Consider the following 16144-nt stretch of genomic DNA (forward strand, 5'->3'; position numbering starts at 1 on the left):
CAGCTGTGGTGTAGGTTGCACCTGTGGCTGGGGTCTGATTCCCTGGCCTGGGAACTCCATACGCCGTGAGATGGCCAAAAAGAAGAAAAAAGAAAGAAAAAAACCCCAAAAAACAAAATCACGTCTTTGCTGGTCAATACCTGGGCAGCCATGCCCCAGCGTTCAAAATCCAGTATTTTGACTCTTCCCACCTGTGGCTTTGCAAATCACGCGGCTCTGCCCTGTCTCTGAGTGTGGGATTCCCAGGAGACTTCCACACCCAACCTTGAACTACTAATTCTCTAGCTCTTCTCAAAGCTCAGCTGAGGAACAACCTAGAGCTTCAGAGCCTGAACGGACACCAGTTAAATCCTCTACATATTCTAAATTAGAGCCCTGGGGGGGGTTCCCATGATAGCTCTGTGGTAACGAACCCAACACGTATCCATGAGGACATGGGTTTGATCCCTGGGTTAAGGATCCGTGGGTTAAGGATCCGGTGTTGCTGGGGCTGTGGTGTAGGCCGGCAGCAACAGCTCTGATTCAACCCCTAGCCCAGGAATTTCCATATGTCATGGGTGTGGCCCTAAAAAAGAAGACCAAAAAAAAATATGTATATATAGCCCTGGATCAAATTAGAACAACAGAAGCCCACACAGATGATTCTAAAGGAGTTCAAAAAGATTTGAACTAGGACCTGGTTTTGAATGCTGATTCCACCCCTTGTCAGCTGTGTGATCTTAGGCAAGTCGCTTAATCTCTCTGAGCCACCATGATCGTCTCTGTAACTGAAGTAACACCCATCTCACATGTCAGTGCTGATCCTCTTCTCTTAATCAGCACCCACTCTTTTTTTTTTTTTTTTTTTTTTTTTATCTTTTTAGGGCTGCACCCACGACATATGAAGATTCCCAGGCTAGGGATCCGGCCATAACAACAGCGGATCCAAACTGCATCTGCAACTGACACCATAGCTCATGGCAACGCTGGATCCTTAACCCACTGAGCGAGGCCAGGGATCGAACCTGCATCCTCATGGATACTAGTCAGATCTGTTTCCACTGAGCCACAATGGGAACCCCTAGCACCCGCTCTTGAGGTGAGCTCATCCAGACTCGTGGCTTTAAACACCATCCGTGTGCTGATGGCCCCCAAATTTACACCTTCAGTGTGGGACTCTGCTCTGAGATCCTTACTTGCTCCCAGAAGCTCATGGAGAATTCTTACCTGAAACCTCCACTCAGGTGTCTTATGGGCATATCAGACTTAGCGTGTCCTCAAGTCAACTCTTTATCTTCTCCCCCAAACCTGTCCCATCCCCAGTGTCCCCATATCAGTAAGTGACAATTGGCTCTTACGGTTAGTTGGGCCAAAGCCTTGGTGTTGTCAGGGCCCCTATCTCGTTCCCCTACATCCAATATGGCGTTCCCATTGTGGCTCAGAGGAAATGAGCCCAACGAGTATCCATGAGGATGCGGGTTCGATCCCTGTCCTCACTCAGTGGGTCAAGGATCCAGCATTGCCATGAGCGGTGGTGTAGGTCACAGACGCAGCTCGGATCCCTTGTTGCTGTGGCTGTGGTATAGACCAATAGCTGTAACTCTGATTGGACCCCTAGCCTGGGAACTTCCATATGCTGCAGGCACAACCCTAAAATTAAAAAAAAAAAAAAGAGTAAAAAAGGTCAGGAAAATGGACTCAGAAGTGTGCCCAAGTGCACATGGTCATGGCATGGGGTCGCCTTCAGGCTAGTCTGTCTGCCTTCAAGGCCCAGACTCCTGTCTGACATGTTGTCTGTGGGCCTGTACACCCACCACATCAACCCGCATCAGGGAGGGTCTCACATGAAAGTTACTTTTATGAATGAGGGCCAGGAAAACTCTGGGCTCTTCTGAGCAGCTACTGTGTTTCTTCCTTTGTGACTAAGAGAATTCATCATGTGACTTTTCCCTTTGGGAGTCAGCCCTGGAAGCTCAGAGTCAGATGTGGCCTTGGGAGTTCCTATTGTAGCTCAGTGGTTAACGAACCCGACTAAGAACCATGAGGCTGCAGGTTCGATCCCTGGCCTCGCTCTGTGGATTAAGGATCCGGTGTTGCCGTGAGCTGTGGTGTAGGGCACAGACATGGCTGGGATCCCAAGTTGCTGTGGCTGTAATGCAGGCTGGCAGCTGTAGCTCTGTTTCGACCCCTAGCCTGGGATCCTCCATATGCCATGGGTTCGGCCCTAAAAAGTGAGATCATAGAGAAATGGGGGGTGGGGGAGGTGTTTTGTTCTTTTTTTTTTTTTCCCAGCTGCAGCCCCTGCATACAGAAGTCCCTGGTCCTGAGCCAGGGCTCAGCCCCACACCATAGCAGTGACAATGATGGATCTTTGACCCACTGCACCACCAGGGAACCCCAAGTGAGATCATATGGTATTTGTCTTTATCAGATTTATTTCACTTAGCATAATGCCCTCAAGTTCCAGCCATGTTGTCACAAATGGCAAGATTGCCTTTTTATTTTTTGGCCTTTTTTTTTTAGGGCTGTATCCATGGCATATGGAAATTCCCAGGCTAGGGGCTGAATTGGAGCTGCAGCTGCAGGCTACACCACAGCCACAGCAACGCAGGATCCGAGCCAGGTCTGCAACCTACACCACCACTCACAGCAACGCCAGATCTTTAACCCACTGAGCAAAACCAGGGATGGAACCCGCATCCTCATGGATACTAGTCAGATTCATTTCCACTGTGCCACAATGGGAACTCCCAAGAGTCCTTTTCTACTTGCTGGGTGGGATGCTGCCAGATTCCTGGGTCATTTAATAAAGCCCATTCGATCTGCAAATATACTCAGCTGCATCGTGTTAACAGGTCGCTGACACTGTTCTCAGTGCGTCCCATGTCCTTGCTCACTGAATCCTCAGGAGGAGGCTCATCTTTCTTACGGATCAGCAACCTGAAGCACAGGAAGGTAACTTTGGTTGTCCAAGGTCACACAGTCAGTGCCTGAGTCTGGGTGGGGCCCCAGGAAGTCTGGCCCCAGAGGTCCCTCCTTCAACCACTGTGCCACCACACATGACAACTTAGACCAAAAATGACCATGGAGAACTATTACCGGCAGCAGCAAAACCCACTTTATTTAGAGAGTTCCTGTCATGGCTCAGTGGTTAACAAACCCGACTAGTATCCATGAGGACATGGGTTCAATCCCTAGCCTCACTCAGTGAGTAAAGGATCTGGCATTGCCATGAGCTGTGGTGTAGGTTGCAGACGCGGCTTGGATCTGGCGTTGCTGTGGCTGTGGTGTAGGCCGGCAGCTACAGCTCTGATTCAACCCCTAGCCTGGGAACCTCCATACACATGGGTGCGGCCCCAAAACGACAAAAGACAAAACACAACACAACACACAAGTTTAGTTAGAGTTACAAAGGGCCTAAAAAGAGGGATGGAGCTGACCTGGGAAGTGAGACAGGGCCGGTGGGTCAAATGCGCTCCTCTTGGAACCGGCAGCCAGTGGGTTAATTATAGGCCTGATGGACACACCAAGAAACAGCAGAATTAGAAGGTCCCTGGTGGCTCAGTGGGTTAAAGATCTGACGTTGCACAGCAGTGGTTCAGGTCGATTCTATCCTTGGCCCGGGAACTTCCACATGTCACAGGCATGGCCAAAAAAAGAGAGAAAGAATTAGCAGAATTAGCATACTGTTGAGGGAAGTGGACCCACCCAAGAACCAAGACTAGAATTAAATTAAAAGTGTACCCGAAAGATGTTACCAGAATCCGGGTTCTTGTTCACAGAGCCGAAGACTGAGCTTTGCCGACACGCAGGCAGTGAGCGAGCAAAAGTCTCTACTACAGGAAAGCAAAGAGCTCCCAGCACAGACACTGGGAAAGGGAGGAAGAGTCCCCCTCTCTATTGTCCTATAGGGGTTTCTATCCCTTAAAGCTAGGGTACCAACATGGGGTCCAAGAAAGATGTGTGTTTCTCCCATTGGCCTTGTCCAGTTGCCTATGTCAGTCCTTGTCCAATAGGGGTTTCAGGGGCGGAAATGCTCCATAAGTTTTATGGTTTCTTTGCTCTTCTCTTCTTTAGACTGAGAGTCGCCAGCCTTTCATCCTTTTCTATCAGTTGAGAAGTGGGTTAGAAATTAATGTCCATCTGGGCATAGGTACACTCCCTATGGTAAACCAGGCCTGTGGGGATGCTACTCCCTGGAGCCCTTAAGCCACAGACGTTAATCAATGGCCCTACCAAAGAATGCGTCGAAACCCAGGCTCCTACACTTACTGCCTGAGTTATTATCCTGCCTCAAAAGGACTAAAAAATGGTTCCTTCCCAAGACCACGACTTGCGAGGGAAAAGGGAGCAGTAATGCCATTTGTGATAAACACTCTGTGCTTCTAATATGCATCACTTTGATAAAAATTAAGAAGCCATTATGTTCAGTGATAGATTAGTGCATAAACATCTCTCTGACCAGATGGAAGCTCCCGGCGGTGGGGTGGGATGGGGGAGGGCTGCCTGACCAGTCAGTCCTGCTCCTGGAGAAGGTTGTGGATGGCGGGAGAGGGCCCCCTGCTTTGGAGGCTCGATGGGAGGGTCGGAGGGTCACAACTCATTTCTGGAGTTCCCGTCGTGGCCCAGTGGTGAATGAACCTGACTAGTTTGTATCCATGAGGACGCGGGGTCGATCCCTGGCCTTGCTCAGTGGGTTAAGGATCCAGCGTTGCCCTGAGCTGTGGAGGAGGTCACAGACGTGACTCAGATCCCGCGTGGCTGTGGCTGTGGTGTAGGCTGGCACCTACAGCTCCAGTTCCACCCCTAGCCTGGGAATCTCCATATGCCATGGGTGGGGCCCTAAAAAGACCAAAAAAAAAAAAAAAAACCACCCAAAAAAACCCTCATTTCTTTTTTAAAATTGTAGCCCTGCTCCTGGTCTGCACTTCCCAGCCCTGCTCCCACCCCCGATTTTTCTAGGGCACTTCTCACCTAATATACTGTGTCATTTACTTTCTTCTTTTGTTTTGTCTTCCTGCCCCCAGTACGGCGTAAGCCTCTAGGAAAACATGGGTGTGCATCTGTTTGCTGCTGCACCAGCGAAATTGCTTGGTAGGTGCTCCGTGATGTTTATGGGCGAATGAGGAGTTCCCTGGCTGGGAGAGGGAAGCAGGCGTCAGACTGAAGGATGTGCCCTTGAGGTCAAGGAGGCCAGAAAGGGCCAGGCACGGGTGGGGTGCACTGGGGGTGTCTGAATCTGTGGGGGTTCCATCGAGCCCACAGACTTCCAGGAAGTCTCTCCCAAGGTCAGCAGAGGTCAGCAGGTGTTCTGTGAAGATATTTCTCCCTCCCCAGGGTTTGGCTTTTTCAGCTCTGACCTGCAGGTCTTTGAGGGGCTGTTTCCAGGCAGACATCAGAGCAGACAGGAGTCCTCCCTGCCCCTAAGCCCAGGCCAGGGAAGCCTCAGCAAGGGGTTTGGGGCGCCAGAGCTGCATCACCTTCTGTCTTTGTGGCCTTGGGTCAGTTATGTCATGTTTCTGCCTCCGTTTCTTCAGCTGTAAATAGGGATAATAATAGGGAGTTCCTGTTGCAGCTCAGGGGGTTAAGAACCCAACTACTATCCATGAGGATGCCAGTTCGATCCCTGCCCTCGCTCAGGGGGTCAGAGGTACTGGCGTTATCATGAGCTGCAGTGTAGGTGGCAGACATGGCTCGGATCCTGCATGGCTGTGGCTGTGGTTGTGGCCGGTGATTCGACCCCAAGCCTGGGAACGTCCATATGCTGCAGGTGTGGCCCTAATAAATAAATAGCCAGGCAGAGCCATATTGAGAAGCTAACATTTGGGCCATTTCAATATTTGGGTGTGAAGAGCCTTAGATGGCACAAAGACGCCAAGCCTCAGATTCTCCAGGGACCACCTGGAAGCCTGAGGGGCAGGAGGAGAGGGAACGGGGGCAGTAGGGAGGGGCAGATCAGGGTGGCCTTGCTGTCCATGGGCTTTTTCTCCGAGTGGAGTGAGAGGGAGCTGTGTCAGGGTTTAGAGCCGTCTCAGGGGAGGGATGTGACCAGATATTTGATCCTGGTTCCTCTGGCTTCTCTGTGGCTGAGAGCCCAAAGGCAATGAGGAAAGACAAGGCTTAGGTGCTTAGACAGGAGGTGGGGGCATGGGGGGGCACGGGGGGGTAGCAGTGAAGGTGGAAAAGAGTATTCAGATTCTGATTCTTTCTTTTCTTTTTTTCTTTTTTGTCTTTTTAGGGCTGCACCCACAGCATATGGAGGTTCCTAGGCTAGGGGTCCAATTGGAGTTACAGCTACCGGCCTACACCACAGCCACAGCAACTCGGGATCCGAGCCTCGTCTTCGACCTATACCACAGCTCAAGGCAATGCCTGATTCTTAATCCACTGAGCGATGCCAGGGATCGAACCCACATCCTCACGGATGCTAGCTAAGATGGGAACTCCCTTTGCTCACTTTCTATGTTGTGAGCCACACAGTGGGAAGTCCCCTCTGCTCACTTTTTAAAACAATTTTTTTTTTTCTTTTTTGACCGCCCCTCAGTATCCGGAGTTCCTGGGCCAGGGATCAGATCTGAGCCAAAGTTGTGACTTAAGCTACAGCTGTGATAATGCCAGATCCTTAACCCACTGTGCTGGGTTGAGGGTCCAACCTTCATCCCAGCGCTCTCAAGACACTGTGGATCCGTTGTACCACAGCTGGAACTCCAGATTTTTTTTTTTTCTTTTTTTTGTCCTTTTAGGGCAACACCTTTGGCATATGGAAGTTCTCAGGCCAGGGTTCAAGTCAGAGCTGCAGCTGCAGCTGCAGCCTAAGCCACAGCCCAGTGACGGCAACACTGGATCCAAACCACATCTGTGAACTATATCGCAGCTTGTGGCAATGCCAGATCCTTAACCCACTGAGCAAGGGCAGAAATCAAATCTGCATTCTCACAAGACAGCGTCAGGTCCTTGACCCCCTGAGCCATGATGGGAACTCCCCACTTCAGTGATCTTTTTTTTTTAAAGGTTGAGAAATTGGGTATCTTTACGCAGTCTTACAACATTTTTGTTTATTTTTTTGAATTAAAAAAATTTATGTTGGACTTCCCGTTGTGGCTCAGTGGTAACAAACCCGACTAGTATCCATGAGGACGCAGGTTCAATTCCTGGCCTTGTTCAGTGGGTTAAGGATCTGGCATTGCCATGAGCTGTGGTGTAGGTCACAGATGCGGCTTGGATCTGGTGTTGCTGTGGCTGTGGCAGAGGCTGGGAGCTGCAGCTGCAGCTGCAATTCAACCCCTAACCTGGGAACTTCCATATCCCGCAGACACGTCCCTAAAAAGACAACAACAAAAATCCATTTAGGAGTTCGATGGTGGCTCAGTGGGTTAAGGATCCAGTGTTGTCACTGCTGTGTCTCAGGTTGCTGCATGGGTTCGACTGCTGGCCTGGAACTTTTGCATGCTACTTGTGCAGCCAAAAAAAAATTTTTTTTAAACCTCCAATTACTTTGCAGCCAATTACTTCTATGTTTCTTTCTTTCTCTCTTTCTTTCTTTTCTTTCTTTTGGTCTTTTTGTCTTTTTAGGGTAGCACCCACTGCATATGGAGGTTCCCAGGCAAGGGGTCCAATCGGAGCTGTAGCCACAGCAACGCAGGATCTGAGCCACATCTACGACCTACACCACAGCTCACGGCAATGCCGGATCCTTAACCCACTGAGCGAGGCCAGAGATCAAACCCGTGTCCTCATGGATGTTAGTCAGGTTCCTTAACCACCGAGGCACAACGGAAACCCCTACTCCTACATTTCTGTTTGCAGGAGCAAAATGTTGAAACAACGTAATGTCTGACAATGGAAAGGTTTCCTCCCTCCCTCCCTTCTCTCCTTCCTTCCTTCTTTCCTATTGTTCCGTTTTTTTAAAAAAAAAGTGTGGAGCAGTATGCATGATAAAACCTAATACTAGCCTATACATGTATATGAGAACAATGTCTAGTCACTTATGATGGAGCACGATGATGTGAGATAAAAGAATGTACACATGTACGTGTAACTGGATCACCGTGCTGTACAGTAGAAAAAAAATAATAACGTATTGGGGAAAAAAAAGAATATGCCTGTGTATATGCATCCAGACTTATCGTTACTAGGGCATAGCTGGCGGTGGTGGTAGAGGAGCTTTGTCACTTTTCAATTCCTGCCTGTTGGGAAAGCCAATCCACCGCAGCCCTGAGCAGCCCTGCACACTCCTGCTCCTCTGCCAGCAAGGCACGGTCCCAGATGCTCTCTATTCAGGGGGTTGCTCAAGATTGTGTTCGCAGTGAGTAACTCTGAGGATGAAGTAACGTCTCCTTTTGGGACAAAGAGCAGGCTTGCTAACCACCTCCTCGAAAAGAGGAAAATTCTCCAAGCTCAGCTGCCGTGCAAACCCCTCGCCGTCACCCCTGTGGGACTCAGAGGCAAGAGGAACTGAAGCAGACACGGTGCTTCTGCTGCTTGCTTAGCCATGAGGCGCGGATGCCTGCGTCTCTGACCTAGGAATCGCACATCTTTGTCGGACTAACTCTTAGCTCATGAGTTCGGTTCGATCCCGGGCTGTGACATTGGCTTCTTTTAATCATCTCTCACGGACATGTATTATTACTTTTGTGACATAATCGGTTTTGATTTTTTTCGAGAAAGGCAGAATACAAAACAAAAAACCACACACGTACCGAAAGCCCAAGCTTACACGTTCAACGAAAGTGAGAAAAGAACAACTATCCAAGGCAGAAACTAAAGAACTCCCTACCCAGACGTACCCAAAGAAACGTGGTAATACCTCAGTAGATACCTTTCCAGACTGTCATCAGTGTTGACTCCCACATTTTTATTAGTCTTCTGCAAAAATAAGATCGTAGCGTATAGCGTGCTTAAGAACCACTTCGATTTAGTCAGGCATCCCATGACTGGGGGCCACTGTGGTGACACCAGCCCACTCCAGCTTCTCGAGAAGTCAAGAGCCCACCAGGATTTTCCTACAACCTGCGAAGGCTTTCACTGCCCCCAGCCAGAGGGAGGGAGTTCCTCGCACCCTGGTACTTCCTGGGAGCTCTTGGGGCAGAAAAAGTGCTAGCCTTGGGTCCTGGCCTAACAGCTTGGGGACCACAAATGCAAAGGAAACCACCTTCCCCTCCCAGCTCCTCCTCCGCACCCCCCATTCTCAACCACACAGTTCCACCCCTCCACCCACTCTCACCCCTATCCCAGCTTCACCCTCTGCTATCACATTTCCCAACTGAGAACGAGGAACCCCATTCCAGATCCCACCCACCATTCCCACCTGCCCCAGAGTCCCCCACCATCTCAGACCCTGAAAAAGCGATGCCTTGCTCATAGCCCGCCAATGTAGGAGCAGGAGGGTGGGGCAGGATGCTGGGGTGGGTGGAGCCAGGGCCATTTCCTTTCCCCCTGGGGCCCTGGCCACCAGTCTTGCCCCAGCTTCAAGAGGAGTTGGAGCAGCCTGGCCGCAACCTCGCCCTTATCAGGTGAGCTGGTAAGGGGTGTGATTTGGTGGAGCAGCAGCCCCAGTGCACCTGGGGATGTGCTTCTGGCTTGAAAAAGACCTTGATGGATAATGGAAAAGGAGACTGTGGAGCCACTGAGGCTGCCCACGGTTGGGACAGGTGGGGAGGGGGTGGCCTTTGCTGGAGCACAAGCTGCCAAGGCAGGCTGAGGGGACCTAGGGAGAGAGTTGATGGGGGAACCGCCAGCATCTTGTACTTTCTGATACGAGTACAAGCAGGGGTGGAAAAAGCCGTTGAACCGCAGAGTTCGGCCTGGCAGTTGGCAGGGAAGTGGGCAAGGGCGGGGAGAGGGCCTGGCTAGGTCCTCCCCCCACCCCAGGTTCTTATGTGTTCTCTTTCTCCGGTTTCCCCACCCTCAGGTCCCAACTCCTGCTCATGCCTGTCGCCTTGAAAATGATCCCGCTTTTCCTCTTCTTTGGGAGCGTCTGGGCCCCAGTGGCAAGCCTAGAGCTTCCAGAGAGCACGACTGCTTTGCAGATGTCTGAACCCGCAAGGTCCCCTTTTCCTTTGGTCTCTGTCTCTGGGACCCCCGAAATCAACTCAGAAGCATCCAGTCTTTCAACAACTGAGCTCCCTGAGGAAAGTAACAGCCCTGGGCATCAGATCTTCCTGCCTTCCTCAACTCCCTACCCAGCTGAAGAGGTGTCCTCCCCCGGGATTTCCATTGCTGCCAGCAGTGGCCTTCCTCTCCCCAGGTCAGTACTCTCCCAGGAAGTTTCCACCAACAGGAAATCCATGCTCCTGGAGATCTCTGATGCAGCCAATACACCTGCTGTCTCAGGAATGAGCTCCCTGGGGTTGCACACTGTGACTGGTAAAACCATGACCACCAGCTCTCTGGAGACCTCTGATGGGACCAGTGGACCTCCTGTCACCACGGCAACCAGCTCTCTGGAGACCTCTGATGGGACCAGTGGACCTCCTAATACCACGGCAACCAGCTCTCTGGTGGCCTCCAGTGGAACCACTGGACCCCCTGTCATCATGGCAACTAGGTCTTCGAAGACCTCCGTTGTGACCCGTGGACCCCCTGTCACCATTGAAACTGGCTTGCTAACGACTTCCAAGGGGACCAGTGGACCCCCTGTCACCAGGGAGACCTCTATGAAGACCACTGACCCCATCTTTGGGGTAGGAATATCCACCGTAGACACAAGCAGTAGCTCCCCCCAAAATTCAGGTCAGAGGACAAATGGCACCATGCTGGTAGCCGTGCTTGTGGCCCTGCTGGTGGTCATTGTCCTCGTGGTACTACTCCTGCTATGGCGCCAGCGGCAGAAGCGGAAGACAGGAGTCCTGACACTAAGCAGAGGTGGAAACCGCAATGGGGTCGTAGATGCCTGGGCTGGGCGAGCCCAGGTGTCCGATGAGGAGGCCATGTCACCAGAGGGAGCATCTGGGGGCAACAAGGACTCTGGGGCTCCCCAGGGGGAGGGGCCTGGCCAGCGACCCACGCTCACCACTTTCTTTGGGAAACGGAAGTCTCGCCAGGGCTCCTTGGCGCTGGAGGAGATAAAGGCTGGGTCAGCCGCCAAGCTGAAGGGTGAGGAGGAGCCGCTGGTGGGCAGCGAGGATGGGGCTGCGGACGCCTCTGCTTCTGATGGGCCAGAAGCCAGAGAGGCGGGGGCCGCTTAGGGCTTCATGACAAGGATGGAAGCCAGAGTCACTCCCTCTTTCATCACCCTCCCTCCTACCGTTACATCCAACTTCACTGTCACCCAGCTTTTTCACCCAGCACCCTTTGGATGTGCACGCAGCATCTTCACTCTGAGTCTTCATTCGGCTTCTTGGCCCTGGATCATCCCGCCAGCATCTGCACTCAGCACCTAGACCAGGGCTGGCACCCACTGAACGCCTGTAGACAGAATGAGCAAAGCTTGAATGAGCAAAGCTTCCTCGTGGACCTCACTGCTCCCCATCACAGTTTCTCTATGTTTTTGTCCTCGACCCCAGCTGAGTCTCCCTAATCCCAAACTTTTTGGACCTTGGATTTTTCAGAGGATGCTCCAGGGATCCCAGAGTCTGGGAAGATGACAGAAAAAGCAACCCAGGAAACTCCTCCTTAGGATGACTCTGGAAAGTACACTCGGCCCCACAGACTAGAACAGTTGACCCTTCTTTTGACTCTGCGCCCAGGAGCGCTGTGCCGGGCCAGCCTGGAACACGGGCTGGGTTGGTGTCATCGGGCTGCGCTCTCGGGTGCGTGTGTGACAGCCCCTGGACTCTAGGCTGGCCCACTGTCCAAGCCGCCACACTCTCCCTCACCTCTGGCCTGAGACAGCCAGAGGCTTCAGCTGTTTCCCCTCCCCCTCGGAGGTGAGAAGAATTTCAGGGCAGGTGTCATTCTTAGAAGTCTCAGCATCTGTGTGGGTCCCCGTATGAGGGCGGTTTGCGCGAGCGAGCGAGCGGGAGAGGCGAGGAATCCGTGATGTTTGTGAAGGGCGGGGGTGAGGACAGGGGCGGGGGTGGGGGCGAGGGCAGGAAGGGCTGCAGAGGCTGAGGAGATGCCACCCTTGTTGCTGCCGAGGCATAGGCGCCCTCATCTTTGCTCAGATTGGGCAGAGGTAGATTGAACTCCGCCTGTGGCCGGCCCTGAGGGGAAAGACCGCATGCGTGACGACTGAGTGTGGTTCCTCAGCTCAGCCACTCGGTCATCTCTTCCTCAAAGACCCCCCCCCCAGCCCCCGCACACACCCCCCCCCGGCCCCCGGCCCTGTTCCAACACTCGCAGGAGACCCAGGGCGGGTCTTGCTGATGCTGTTACAGGTTGGATGTGTTTGCATCTCCTCTTCCATCCTCCAAGGGAGTCAGTCAGAGTGAGACGTGACAGGCCCCCAGGGGATGGCCAGGAGGGGACAAAGCCTAACTGAGCCATCTCTCTGGGACCAGCCCAGGACAGAGCACCGGGCGCCTCCTGGACCGGAGGCCACGGACCAGAGGCTGTTGGTATTTCCCCAGGGCAAAGAGGAAATGTGCAAAGAGGAAGTTGTTGAGTCAGAGAGCAGACACATTGACCTGCAAAAGGAGCCGCCAAGGGCCGCGTGTGAGTGTGCCGGCCAGGTGGCCTGGAATGGAAGGGACATGGGGAGACAGGGAAAGGGCCTGGGGGGGGGGTTCCCGTTCACGGGGTGGGGGAGGAGAGGGATGGGGAGAGAAGGAGCGGAAAGTGGCCACGGATCTGCCAGGAGTTGGGCCACCTCTGCCCGGTCTGTGGGGGACGGGCTGATAGGGTAAGAGTGATTTTTACTTTATTCACCCTCTTCTGTAGTATCCAAATTTTATATATCCATTCCTTTTACAATAAAAAAAAAAAACAAAGGAACAAAAAGGTGTTCACTGGTGGGTGGGGTGTCGGGTTTGAGGAAGCTGGAAGGAAGGTTAGAGCCACGCCGTGAAGGGCCCCACTCTCTCCTCTGGCCTCCGTCCCCAGGTGCCTGGTCCAGCTGATTCTCCCTGCATGGTCCCTGGGAGCCCTCTCGTCTCTCTAGGCCCCCATCCCGCCTGGCCTGGGTCCTGCTGAGACTGCCCTTTCGCTTTCCTGACCCCTGACCCTTCCACCCTTCGCCTGTGTTGGTCCCAATGACCCGTGTAAAAGGCTACTCTGTCCAGATGAACTATGCACCCCCTAAGGCTGTCAGGGGGCGCCCATCTTCCTTAGCATGGAGTATAATACCCCTTCAAGATCTGGCCCTGGAGTTCCTGTTGTGGCTCAGTGGGTTAAGAAGCTGACTGGTATCCCTGAGGAGGGTCGGATCCCTGGCCTCACTCAGTGGGTTAAGGACCCGGCATTGCTGTGAGCTGTAGCATAGGTCACAGATGCAGCTTGGATCCTGCGTTCTTGTGGCTGTGGCGTAGGCCTGCAGGTGTAGCTCCGATTGGACCCCTAGCCTGGGAACCTCCATATGCCGCGGGTGCAGCCTTAAAAAGGAAAAAAAAAATTTTTTAATAAAATACTAATTTTATCCAAATAGTAAAATCACATTTTTTCCTCTTTTGCCAATGTTAATTGCCAGCACATTCTCGTCTCTCTTACACACACAACCATATGCAGCATATCATTCTTCATCTTATATTTTAAAATGCATGTTTCCATTTGACTTTCAAAGTGCACATTACGCTCATGGTTACAAATATAGCTCTGTCATCCCAAATGCAAATTCCAGATGGAAGAAGATTTTGGATGGGGAAATTTTTGAGAAATCTATTTATTCACTTTGCAGCTAGGAAAGGGGCTGCAAAGCCTGGATCCAAGGACATTCCATTTCTGAAAATGGACATTTATACCTCATTTTCCTCTACATCCCTATTTCTGCCCCTGTTCTGGGGAGGTTTGGGGTTGAGGCATTAGCCATCAGAAACCCCGGGGTACAGCTTCAGCTTATGTGGAGACTGCAGCTTGGATCTGCTCCCAGGCTGGGGAGCTCCAGGTGCTGAGGGGTAGCCGAAAATGAAAAAGAAAAGAAAAGAAAAAGAAACCCAGGGTACTTTGTAGACCATCTATTTGTCCCCAGCAGTGAGCTGCCAATGGGTGCTTGTGTGCCTTAGTCCCCTGGGATGCTCAGCACCTGCCTGCCCAGTGAGGGGCGTCATGACAGCCTAGCCGGACCATGAACTGCCGGCCAGTGAGGGCGCTGCGTACTCACCCTTGGGTCTGCGCATGCCTGAAGCCAGCCCACTGCCCTCTCGACTCACCACGTACACATCTGGACTTCCCGCCAAACTCCTCCCCCACTGTCAAAATGCAGCTCCAATGTCCCTGCCTTTTTGATGCTGCCTTTGCTGCCTCCATCTCAAACAGATATGGTGGTCTTTCTCCTACTCTCCTACAGCGCCTGCTGTGACAGCAGGAACAACTGGAATCACGTGATGATGTCTCTCATTCATTAGAGTGTAGCGCCACCAAGTACACATGTCATCTTTGTGGCTCCAAGTCCAGAGCCTGGCATGTCTACCTACTGTGTGTTTACTGACTGGAGGGGTAAATGAATTACCACGCAAACAAATGATGGTTTTCAAGTAAACGTATGGAGGGATCAAGTCTGTTTTTTGAATGAAACTGGGCTCCAGGAGGATGGCCCGAAGGCCGTGTGGCCCCAGATGAGAACAGTAGTCTAGTTCCAGTTCGATGTGGTGGGAGTCTGGCCTAAGGCGAAAGAAGGGGTCAGGTTTGAAATATATTTATTCAGAGAATAAAAATTTTAGAACTAATTGACTGTTGAGGTGGGGGGGGGAGAATGAGGTTAGACTCCAGGGTTTCTATCTAGGGAGGCTGAGGAGATGCTGATATCATTATGTGGAAATCCAGAGAGATGAGCAGTTTTAGGGGAAAACGTGAGTTCATTTTTAGAACTGTGAGGAGGGACATTAGAAGTAGAGACTGGGGGAGTTCCTGTCCTGGCGCAGTGGTTAACAAATCCGACTAGGAACCATGAGGTTGCAGGTTCGATCCCTGCCCTTGCTCAGTGGGTTAAGGATCCGGCGTTGCTATGAGCTGTGGTGTAGGTCGCAGATGCGGCTCAGATCCCGTGTTGCTGTGGCTCTGGCATAGGCTGGTGGCTACAGCTCCAATTCGACCCCTAGCCTGGGAACCTCCATATGCCGCGGGAGCGGCCCAAAGAAATGGCAAAAAGACCAAAAAAAAAAAAAAAGAAGAAGTAGAGACTGGGGACTTCTCATTGTGGTGCAGTGGAAATTAATCCAACTAGTATCTGTGAGGATTTGGGTTCGATCCCCGGCCTCGCTCAGTGGTTTGGGGACCTGGCATAGCTGTGAGCTGTGGTGTAGTGTGCACACACGGCTTGGATCCCACCTTGCTGTGGCTGTGGCATAGGCCAGATTTGGCTCCTAGCCTGGGACCCTCCATATGCCACAGGTGTGGCCCTAAAAAGCAAAATAATGTAATATAATATAATATAATATAATATAGTGGCATTGATGAATAAATGTATAAACCCTTTATCATTCACTGTGTAGAGTGAGAAAGGGAGAGAGCTGTAGAGAATCTTAGTGTGTTAGTTAGGGTAGCAACCAACCTTCAAATTTCAGGGGTATAACTCAAGAGAAGCTTTTTCCTTGCTTATGTAACAATTTAATGTTGGCATTTGGAGGGTGACCTTCCATGAGGTCATTCAGGGACCCAGGCTCCTTCCATCTTGTGGCTCTGACATTCCTAGGGAGGATCATGGGAGGACTTTCACAGGCAGGTCTGGAAGTGGCATGTATCACTTTTGCTCACTTTCCATTGGACATAACTCAGTCACATGGTGGCCTCCATGCAAAGGAGGCTGGGAAATGTAGTTTAGCTGTGTGCCCAGAAGGAAAGAGAAATAGTCCCACCACACATAGGGGCCACCACAATTCAAGGGCTGCCTGTAGGAAGAAAGACCTGCAGGAGATGGAAAAGAGCCTTTAAGAGAGAAACCAGGAGGTCACAGATGCAGCTTGGATCCTGTTTTGCTGTGGCTGCGGTGTAGGCCAGAGGTTGTAGCTCCGAATCGACCCTTATCCTGGAAACTTCCATATGCCGTGAGTGTGGCCCTAAAAAGCAAAAAAAAAAGAGAGAGAGAGAGAGAGAAACTAGGAGGGAGTTCTCTTGTGGCACAGTGGGTTAAGGA

General features: G+C 51.7%; 1 protein-coding gene across 1 annotated transcript; it reads left to right on the top strand.

Moving 5' to 3' along the window:
* Positions 9361-12852, top strand: SPN (sialophorin). Its single transcript, XM_005655097.3, has 2 exons — positions 9361-9491; positions 9890-12852. Exons 1-2 carry the CDS (start codon positions 9376-9378, stop codon positions 11163-11165), a joined length of 1392 nt encoding a protein of 463 aa, XP_005655154.3. The 5' UTR covers positions 9361-9375; the 3' UTR covers positions 11166-12852.

This window comes from Sus scrofa, chromosome 3 (assembly GCF_000003025.6).
Source record: "Sus scrofa isolate TJ Tabasco breed Duroc chromosome 3, Sscrofa11.1, whole genome shotgun sequence".
Taxonomy (NCBI): domain Eukaryota; kingdom Metazoa; phylum Chordata; class Mammalia; order Artiodactyla; family Suidae; genus Sus; species Sus scrofa.

Coding starts and splice junctions, on each gene's coding strand:
- SPN (XM_005655097.3), top strand. CDS start 9,376: ATGCTGGGGTGGGTGGAGCCAGGGCCATTTCCTTTCCCCCTGGGGCCC. Junction 9,492..9,889: donor CGCAACCTCGCCCTTATCAG/GTGAGCTGGTAA, acceptor CCCCACCCTCAG/GTCCCAACTCCTGCTCATGC.